Genomic DNA, 10,033 nt, shown 5'->3' with positions numbered 1-10,033 from the left:
TCTGGATTATTGGGAGCAAACGTCTGGTCTCTGGTATCATTCACAAGTGTGTCACCTGCCGCAAGGTTAGAGGAAGGTTAGTTGACCAAAAGATGGCTGACTTGCCTGCAGACAGACTCTCATCTGAACCACCATTCACCAGCGTTGGACTTGATGTGTTTGGACCATGGAATGTCATAACTCGTCGCACTAGAGGTGGTAGTGCAGACTCCAAGCGCTGGGCGGTGCTCTTTACATGTATGTCTACTAGAGCAGTCCATATCGAGCTCATCGAATCCATGTCCACATCAAGCTTCATCAACGCGCTGAGGCGTTTTTTCTCTATCCGTGGGCCAGCAAAAGTGCTACGCTCTGATCGAGGTACAAACTTTATAGGTGCCTGCCAGTAACTGGGTATCGACACAATTGACTCCGAACTGACTAAATACCTCTCAGATAAGGGATGTACTTGGATATTTAATCCTCCACACTCGTCTCATATGGGTGGTTCTTGGGAGAGACTCATTGGGGTAGCCAGACGTATCCTTGATGCTATGCTGTTTCAGACGGGCTCCACTCGTCTCACACATGAGGTCTTGAGCACTCTTATGTCTGAAGTTATGGCAATAATCAATGCGAGACCCCTAGTGTCAGTGTCAACCAGTGTCAACCGTCAAACTCTCTCTGACATGCCTGCCATTCTCACACCCTCAATGTTACTGACACAAAAGACCAGCGCTACCTCAGCCCCTTCTGGATACTTCAGCATGAACGACCTTCATGGAAAACAGTGGAAGCAAGTCCAGTGTCTCGCTGACACCTTTTGGAAAAGGTGGAGACAGGAGTACCTGACAACGCTGCAGAGACGCAGAAAATGGACAGCAGAAAAGCCAAATGTAAAAGTGGGAGACGTTGTCTTATTGAAAGACAGTCAGGCACACAGAAATGACTGGCCAGTCGGGATTGTGGTCAAAACCTTTCCCAGTACTGACAAAAAGGTTAAGAAAGTAAAACTAAAAATTGTCAAGCAAGGAGCTGCTAAGGTGTTTCTGAGACCAATCTCAGAGATTGTTGTTCTTCTTTCTGAAGCATCCTAGAGACAAAAGATACAAATAGAAAGGACATTATTTGTTTCTTGATATGTTTTATTTCATAGTGGCACAATTTCATTATACCAGGCGGGGACTGTGCTGCCATCCTGTTAACAGATTATTTTATTACAATGGTTAAAATGGATTTTCATTGTGTTCCATTGTGTTATTTGCCCCCTAGTGGAGCTTTCTGGTACTTGGAATATACACAAACAGGAAGTAGAGAATTCGTTCTGCACGCATAGAAGCAGCTAAAAACAACGCTACAGTGCAGGTCTTTCAGTGTAGTTATTTCTTGTCACGCTTCAGCCTTGGAAAATATTTGTTTGTAAGTTCGATTCAAGCATTTAGCTAGTGATGACAATCTTGTTATTGATAGAGTTGTTTACATATCAATGTTGGTTGGTTGCATTTACTCACACAAATTGCAATGCCTTTCATGTATGCCGTTAGCTGTATTACTTTGCTCGTGTGTCATGCAAACGAATTGTAAAATATACAATACTATAGTCTTGTTACCGATTCTAGTGTAATATGTTTTGTTATTCTACATAGATGGTTGTACATTATTAGAGTAATGAAAGGAGTTAGTCAATTACCATATGAGTAACAATTAGCTATATGGTTTGGCATCATGCCAGATGCATGGTACCTTAGCACGTGCTTTGTATTCATGCAACTTCAAATGTATAATGTACAGCTACAGTATGTCGGTCTGAATTGAATACTAAAGTATATTCTTTTCTGTATTTTGCAGTTTTACAACAAACGTTTTCAATATATTCATTCAAGAAAAGTCACGCCTTGGGAGTTTTATTGAAGACTTAGTTGTTAGCTATCTGTCTAGTTTTGCATGGGAACGCAACTCAAGGGCAGAATAATACTATTCTATAGTAAAGTGTAATATCTTTTTATGTGGGCGCCCCTGCACTGGCTGAGGAGAAGATATTCACTATCAAAGAAAATAGTCCCTCATATAACTATATAGAATCCATCCAACGCCATACCCCTTGCAGGTACAGAGTACACACACAATAAATTCTCATTTCTATAACCATAAACACTTCTAGAGAAACGTTAGTGAACTCTGATACTCTGCTGCACTCCATCTGTTAGTGTGCCAGCACCAAAATGGCAACATCCATGGATTCGATCAGTTGTTCGATCTGCCTGGATCCACTGAAGGATCCTGTGGCTATTCCCTGTGGACACAGCTACTGTATGGGTTGTATTAAGGATTACTGGGATCAGGATTACCAGAAGGGTGTCTACAGCTGCCCACAGTGCAGACAGACTTTCATTCCAAGGCCTGTTCTAAACACAAACACTCTGCTGGCTGAATTGGTGGAGAGTCTAAAGAAGACAGGACTTCAAGCTGCTCCTCTTGCTCACTGTTATGCTGGACCTGGAGATGTGGAGTGTGACGTCTGCACTGGGAGAAAACTCAAAGCCGTCAAGTCCTGTCTGGAGTGTCTGGCCTCTTACTGTGAGACTCACCTTCAACCTCACTACGAATCGCCTACATTTAAGAAGCACAAGCTGGTCAAAGCCTCCACACAACTACAGGAGAAGATTTGCTCTCGTCATGACAAGCTGCTGGAAATGTACTGCCGTACCGATCAGCAAATTATCTGTTACCTCTGTATGATAGGCGATCATAAAGGCCACGATACAGTGTCAGCTGAATCAGAAAGGGCCGAGAGACAGGTAAGGACATAAACCGTATTATTTACAGAATACTTGAGCAATTAACAAGTCATTTTATGCATGGCAGTAGTATTTGATTTCAAAAGTGTTTTTTATGGAAACGTTAGTTACACTAACGTGCGTGTGCACACACACACCTCCATATGGTATGGACATTGACTTATCATACAGTTTGACGTAGACAGACACATTTACAAATGATCTATGGAATGACAATGGAAGATTTGTTTCTTTTCAGAGGCAGAAGGGGGAGAAACAGAGAATCCAGGAGATAGAGAAAGAGATGCAGGAGGTGAGACGTTCTGTGAAGTCACTGAAGGTGAGTTGACCATATACATTTATTCACTTAGCAGTGAGTGACTTACTCATCGTAAACTATACTGCAGAGCCAGTGAGAACCCCAGTGAACCCTACTGTTGGGAACCTGCTTATCTGGTGTCCCGGTGAGAACTGAGTGACTGGGCTGGTTCAAATGGAACCCCTCCTCTCTCTGTGTCTTAACAGCGGTCTGCACAGGCAGCAGTAGAGGAGAGTGAGAAGATCTTTTCTGAGCTAATCTGCACCTTTGAGAGAAGGTGTTCTGAGGTGAAGGAGCTGATCAAAGCCCAGGAGAAGGCAGCAGTGAGTCAGGCTGAAGGACTTCTGAAGCAACTGGAGCAGGAGATCGCCAAGCTGAGGAGGAGAGACGCTGAGCTGGAGCAGCTTTCACACACAGAGGATCACATTCATTTCCTCCAGGTGACATCACTGGTTTCGCTCTCCACAGCAGCAGGTGTCAGTCACTGCAGAAAGTGATCGTTTCAGCCGTTCCCAATTTGATCCCCTTCCCATTGGTCCTACTCCTAACCCTTCAACGTTTGCAAGATCTGTACAGTGGAAGCTTCACCACTACACTGCTTAGACCTATACAGGCCCTTCAGGAATGCTAACATCAAGGGGTTAGGGCCAATGGGTAGGGATAGGGAGTGATTTGGGAACGGCTGAGAGTCTTTCTCAACAATAATCTGTTCCCTGTTTCCTCACTCTGTAGACTTTGCAGTCCCTCTGCGTCCCTCCTGGATCTGAGGCCTTACTGAGCATCACTGTCAACCAACATGTCTCTTTTGAGGATGTGAAGAAATCAGTGTCTGAGCTGAAAAATCAAATAGAAGTTATCTGCTCTGGGGAAATTGCCTTGATCTCTGCAAAAAGTAGGTCTAGGTTTTTTTTGAAGGACATTGCTAGAAATGAAATGTGCTTCATACTATCGGAGTTAATCTCGCTGACATAGTGATTTCATTAGGTGATCTAATTTGAACATAGTTGAATGTTTATACTTAGTGAAGAACCACTCTCAAGCTTGGATTCAATGCACGGTACATTATAGCGCAGCACACTATAACATACTTTTAAAGGTCATTTACACTTGAGCTGACATTTACCATGAATGCAAGCTCTGCGAACGTCGGGAAAAGTGCCTTTAAAAGGCCTATTGTCTGCTTGGTTGTTCCATGAAAAGAGCGCCTTTTGCATCTCTTTGATATTTTAAATAGAAATTGTGCACCATTATTGCATTTTAAAAGCTATTTATATTAAATGAATTGCCCTTTAGTATAGACAACATGGAGAATTCAATAAATCTGAATTTAGTGTGCATAAAAATGTTAACCCACTTTAAACCCACTTAACCCCAAAATGTCTCCAAGTTTTCCCCATCATTGTAAAGCCCTCGCTTTTTTGTCATTTCTGAAGGTTATTATTAATTTACATTTCATGTGATTAGTGATTCATTTAAAAGTTTGTCCCTAATTTTAAGGTCAACCTGGTTATGTGAACTGAACTCTCAATTTAATATGGCGAACATATTCCTTAAAAAAAAGAAGAGAAAAAAAAAGAGTCAAAACAAACATTTAACATCTAATAGTCAAATCATTGTGTAAAAGCAGGTGAGCTGGGTCTACTATTTTTGGCCATTTTCTGGTGGAAAATGGAGCGGGTCGAATATAACACGTAAAACCTTTTACCCATAGATAACAGGCTTGAAATATTTTAACAATTTAAATGTATTTGTGGAGCTTGCATTCAAATGCCACTCCCTGTTGCTCACAACAAGCTTCCTTTCCCCCTTTCACAACAGGATTTATTGCTGATTTAAGATGACATCGTCAACCCTGTTACTTCATTTGGCACTTAATAGGCACTTAGTATAGTAAAAAAAAAGGATTACCTCTTGACATGGGAAAATGTGTTTTTGATGAAGTTGAACATATGCTCTTTATGACAGAATGTTAAAATTAGGTGAAATCAAAAGGTTTTTTGACGAAGTTACACTTCTCAAAAGGCACCCAATTGGTAGAATCCCCCTACTGCATAGTGCCCTGTGCCTTACATTGAACCACAGCCTTAGTTTCTTGACCTGTTAACTTCCTGTTTATGTAATGATCAGTGTGGACCAGTGATATTTGATGTTCTTTATCTCCATAGTGACAAAAGTCCACATTTTTCCACCCGTTGAGCCCTGTTGTCTCACGTCATTCAACACGCCTCAGTCTGAACTGTTAGTTGGTGAACTAGCGTCATGTAGAAATGATGCCACCTTTCAGAAGATAAGGCCTGAACCCAAGACCAGAGAAGAGTTCTTGGAATGTGAGTGTGCATGCATGTGCGTAAACACACACACACACACACACACACACACACACAACCTTTCACCTGTTTTTTTCTTTGTCCTCAGATTCCTGCCAGCTCACATTGGATCCCAACACAGCTAATAACTGGCTGTGTCTGTCAGAGGGGAATAGGAAGGTGACGTGGAGTCCATGGAGTAATAAGGCCCAGCCTTATCCTGACCATCCAGACAGATTTTCCTCCTATGAACAAGTCCTATGTAGAGAGGGTCTGTCTGGAAACTGCTACTGGGAGGTAGAGTGGAGCGCATTCAAGGCTTATATAGCCATCTCATATAAAGGGATTGGCAGAATAGGACGTGGTGATGAGTGTTGGTTTGGAGGCAATGATCAGTCCTGGAGTTTGGTGTGTTGTTCTATCCTTGGCTGTTATTTCTACCACAAAAACAAACGGACTGCCATACATGTCCCCCGCTCTTCCAGAATAGTAGGAGTGTACCTGGACCACAGGGCAGGAACTCTGTCCTTCTACAGCGTCTCTGACACAATGACCCTCCTCCACAGAGTCCAGACCACATTTAATCAGCCCCTCTATCCTGGGTTCTGGATTTATGCTGGATCATCTGTAAAGATACTGAACCAGTGATTGACTTTGTTGAAAATACAGGCATGCTACTGTATATGACATGTTCAACTATCCATGTTGCAAGATTTTAGCATTTTTAAAAGATTCGATCACTCTTCTCAATGTCAGCACATAGTTCTGATATCTACCCTAATAATCCACACTAATCATGGGACTGTGGTGACAATGGTCCAGTCCTCGAGAACCGTGCTCCAGGTTTAAACTGCTACGTATGGTTTGCGTTCTATAATGATTCAAATAGGCTACCTGTCCCAAATGATTGAACAACTTGTAATACGTTAGCCTTAGATGATGCACTATTGCTAGCGATCCTCAAGAACAACCTCAGGAACAACCACACGAATGTGACAGAGGAAAGAAAGTTAAACTAACAATGTAATGGAATGATTCAAAATGTAAGGAAATTAACACTAACGTCAATGACAGTTATAAATGTATGTGGGTCTAACTGACGGCGACGTCCTATAGTGGCTAATATTTAACACGATTCAAATTGTAAAAAATACTGTGAAAAGTCCGGTCATATAATTAAAACAGTCTAGAAATCCTAAATCAACTGATTTGGCGCTGTAGTGTCATTTGCACATGGCTACAGAAGGCTATAGCTCGGCTCTCCAAATTTCATCCCGTTATTAGGCCAGCATTTCATAAATGTCACTGTGGAAAAGGTGATTTGTTGATATGCTTCAGTTTGCTGCCATATGACTGGTTTCACATTTGTCTCCAGGGATCATAAGGTCAAATAAAACAATTGTTATTGATGTTCACAATTCCCTTATCCAAACCACTTACCCACTTACCTAGCTCTTTATCAATAGCTCCTATCAATTTGTAAATTACAGAGAATGGAGAAGGGTGTTATTTCTATCAGAAAACAAATAAATGAGACGTTCCACTTGGAACTGACAGGTTGCTCAACCTTATTCATAATTTCATCACGCGTAAAGGTTGTGGAATTATGAGGGCATTAAGTCAATTCATCTGTAGAAACACCTCCGCCACACCTTTATTTTTTTTTATCTCCACCCCAAACGAATAGCGGGTGAATGGCATGCTATTCTCATGCTTAAGTTCAAGGTCTGTATACACGTAGAGAGAAAAGTGCATAAAAAGGGAATTCTTTTCCATTTACACCGCTTAACTTGGGTAGGAATTTCCCCTTGGTGAATAGAATCCTATTGACTCTTGGAACTATGACAACCCAGTCCTATGGTTCCAGTTTACTATGGAACTAATCCTGACTATCACAGACATGATGGATTTTCACTGAGGTGTAGCTTAAATTTCACGTTTTATTTCAGTCTAAAAAAAGACTTCTTGAGAATTGATTACATTGTTGATTATGATATTTTGGTTTTAGACAAACAGAAAAATAGACATACAGAGGGATGAGGTTCTACACAAAAATAGCTTGTTGTGTGTGTGTGTTAGTTGAACAAGTATTGCTGTTCTTTTTTCGTGACCAAATCTGTATTCATTGTTTTTTTATTGGAGGGGGGACTACATACACAATACAGAAATTCATATTTAATAGTTAGCTTGCATCACAGAACCAAAAAGTAACAATACATTTAGTATGTAAAAAATAAATAAATAAATAATTGTGCCTCCGCCCTTTGTGAACGGCTGTGTTAATCATTTCAAGTAACAGTGGAACTAATTGGTTCCAAAAAATTGTATAGACCTCAGGAGCAGTACTGTCCCAACCAGGTGATTTGCTTTTCTCCAATGCCCTTTTCAGTTCATGGAGAGAGCTTTGGGCTCCCATATTTTAAAAAAAGGACTGTCTGGCTTGGTGTTGATTTATATTCAGAGGTGTTCAAAGAAGCAGAATAATCTTTGGTTGATTAATTTGGGTTCTGATAGTAATTTACCTGACTCAGATTCAATAGTTGCACTATCCACTAATTGATCATTACTGCGAAGCATGTTAGTTATTAGATGACTGGGTCGATTACCATGAAAGTAATGGTTGAGTCTAACTTGATGGTTGGCTAATTCTGCTCTCTGTCTAATCAATAGATTTAGTTCTGTCTTGACTTTAGAGAGAGTAGTCGCTACCTGAAAAAAGTGTTTGTTGACATCGTTAACAACTTTTCCAATTATGATATCTTCTTTAATTGTGATTTATTCAGTCCGGATGCAAATGCATTTGTATTGTTTTTAATAATACCTTTAATGGTGTCCCATAAAGTCAAAGGATGGACTGAGTTTTTGTTAATCATTATGAAGTCATTCAAATCAGTTTTAAATTGGCCACAGAAATTAGGATTTTGTAGTAAGGAAACATTAAAGTGCCATCTTGTGGCCCTTTTAGCAGATTCTGAAATGTGTATCTGTCAGTAGTAAGCATGATGATCACAAGGGAGGAGAGGGGCTGGGGAAGGGGAAAAGGGGGGGATCGCTGCGCTGCGCCACCGTCCTGTTCGAATGAGCACAACAGAACAAGGTGAGTCTAAAAATGTCTTGTATGCTGCTGCATATATGATGTTATATGACAGGGAGATACATTTGAAGTCGGAAGTTAACATACACTTAGGTTGGAGTCATTAAAACTTGTTTTTCAACCACTCCCCAAATTTCTTGTTAACAAACTATAGTTTTGGCAAGTCGGTTAGGACATCTACTTTGTGCATGACACAAGTAATTTTTCCAACAATTGTTTACAGACAGATTATTTCACTTATAATTCACTGTATCACAATTCCAGTGGGTCAGAAGTTTACATACACTAAGTTGACTGTGCCTTTAAACAGCTTGGAAAATTAGCTACCTTCAAACTCAGTGCCTCTTTACATGACATCATAGGAAAATCAAAAGAAATCAGCCAAAACCTCAAAAAAAATGATAGACCTCCACAAGTCTGGTTCATCATTGGGAGCAACTTCCAAACGCCTGAAGGTACCATGTTCATCTGTACAAACAATAGTACGCAAGTATAAACACCATGGGACGACGCAGCCGTCATACCGCTCAGGAAGGAGACACGTTCTGTTTCCTAGAGATGAACTTACTTCAGTGCAAAAAGTGCATATCAATCCCAGAACAACAGCAAAGGACCTTGTGAAGATGCTGGAGGAAACAGGTACAAAAGTATCTATATCCACAGTAAAACGAGTCCTATATCGACATAACCTGAAAGGCCGCTCAGCAAGGAAGAAGCCACCACTCCAAAACCGCCATAAAAAAGCAAGACTACGATTTGCAACTGCACATGGGGACAAAGATTGTACTTTTTGGAGAAATGTCCTCTGGTCTGATGACACAAAAATAGAACAGTTTTGTCACAATGACCAGTGTTATGTTTGGAGGAAAAAGGGGGAGGCTTGCAAGCCGAAGAACACCATCCAAACTGTGAAGTACGGGGGTGGCAGCATCATGTTGTGGGGGTGCTTTGCTGCAGGAGGGACTAGTGCACTTCACAAAATATGAGAAGGCAAATTATGTGGATATATTGAAGCAACATCAGTCAGGAAGTTAAAGCTTGGTCGCAAATGGGTCTTCCCAATGGACAAAGACCCCAAGCATACTTCCAAAGTTGTGGCACAATGGCTTAAGGACAACAAAGTCAAGGTATTGGAGTGGCCATCACAAAGCCCTGACCTCAATCCTATAGAAAATTTGTGGGAAGAACTGAAAAAGCGTGTGCGAGCACAGAGGACCGCAAACCTGACTCAGTTACACCAGCTCTGTCAGGAGGAATGGGCCAAAATTCACCCAACTTATTGTGGGAAGCTTGTGGAAGGCTACCTGAAATGTTTGACCCAAATTAAACCTATTTAAAGGCAATGCTACCAAATACTAATTGAGTGTATGTAACCTTCTGACCCACTGGGAATGTGATGAAAGAAATAAAAGCTGAAATAAATAATTCTCTCTACTATTATTATGACATTTTACATTCTTAAAATAAAGTGGTGATCCTAACTGACCTAAAACAGGGAATTTTTACTAGGACTAAATGTCAGGAATTGTGAGAAACTGAGTTTAAATGTATTTGGCTA

General features: G+C 40.8%; 1 protein-coding gene across 2 annotated transcripts; it reads left to right on the top strand.

The window, feature by feature from the left end:
- The first annotated feature begins 1,072 nt into the window (after positions 1–1,072).
- On the top strand, positions 1,073–8,320 carry LOC129820009 (tripartite motif-containing protein 16-like). Of its 2 annotated transcripts, XM_055876800.1 has the most exons (7): positions 1,073–1,398; positions 1,828–2,777; positions 3,016–3,096; positions 3,282–3,515; positions 3,808–3,967; positions 5,241–5,402; positions 5,491–8,319. In XM_055876800.1, exons 2-7 carry the CDS (start codon positions 2,202–2,204, stop codon positions 6,027–6,029), a joined length of 1,752 nt encoding a protein of 583 aa, XP_055732775.1. In that variant the 5' UTR covers positions 1,073–1,398; positions 1,828–2,201; the 3' UTR covers positions 6,030–8,319. The 2 variants fall into 2 exon arrangements, with proteins under 2 accessions (XP_055732775.1, XP_055732784.1); XM_055876809.1 differs by lacking the exon at positions 5,241–5,402 and having other exon boundaries at positions 5,491–8,320.
- The last annotated feature ends 1,713 nt before the right edge of the window (positions 8,321–10,033 follow it).

The sequence above is a fragment of the Salvelinus fontinalis genome, chromosome 2 (assembly GCF_029448725.1).
Source record: "Salvelinus fontinalis isolate EN_2023a chromosome 2, ASM2944872v1, whole genome shotgun sequence".
Classification (NCBI taxonomy): domain Eukaryota; kingdom Metazoa; phylum Chordata; class Actinopteri; order Salmoniformes; family Salmonidae; genus Salvelinus; species Salvelinus fontinalis.
The sequence above is the reverse complement of the archived record's forward strand: the minus strand, read 5'-3'. Positions and strand labels throughout refer to the sequence as shown.

What these genes read in the sequence shown, in the direction of transcription:
- LOC129820009 (XM_055876800.1), top strand. Translation starts at nt 2,202, where the DNA reads ATGGCAACATCCATGGATTCGATCAGTTGTTCGATCTGCCTGGATCCA. An exon ending in CAGAAAGGGCCGAGAGACAG is followed by an intron (nt 2,778 to 3,015) that starts GTAAGGACATAA and finishes GTTTCTTTTCAG; the next exon opens with AGGCAGAAGGGGGAGAAACA. An exon ending in TGCCTTGATCTCTGCAAAAA is followed by an intron (nt 3,968 to 5,240) that starts GTAGGTCTAGGT and finishes TTATCTCCATAG; the next exon opens with TGACAAAAGTCCACATTTTT.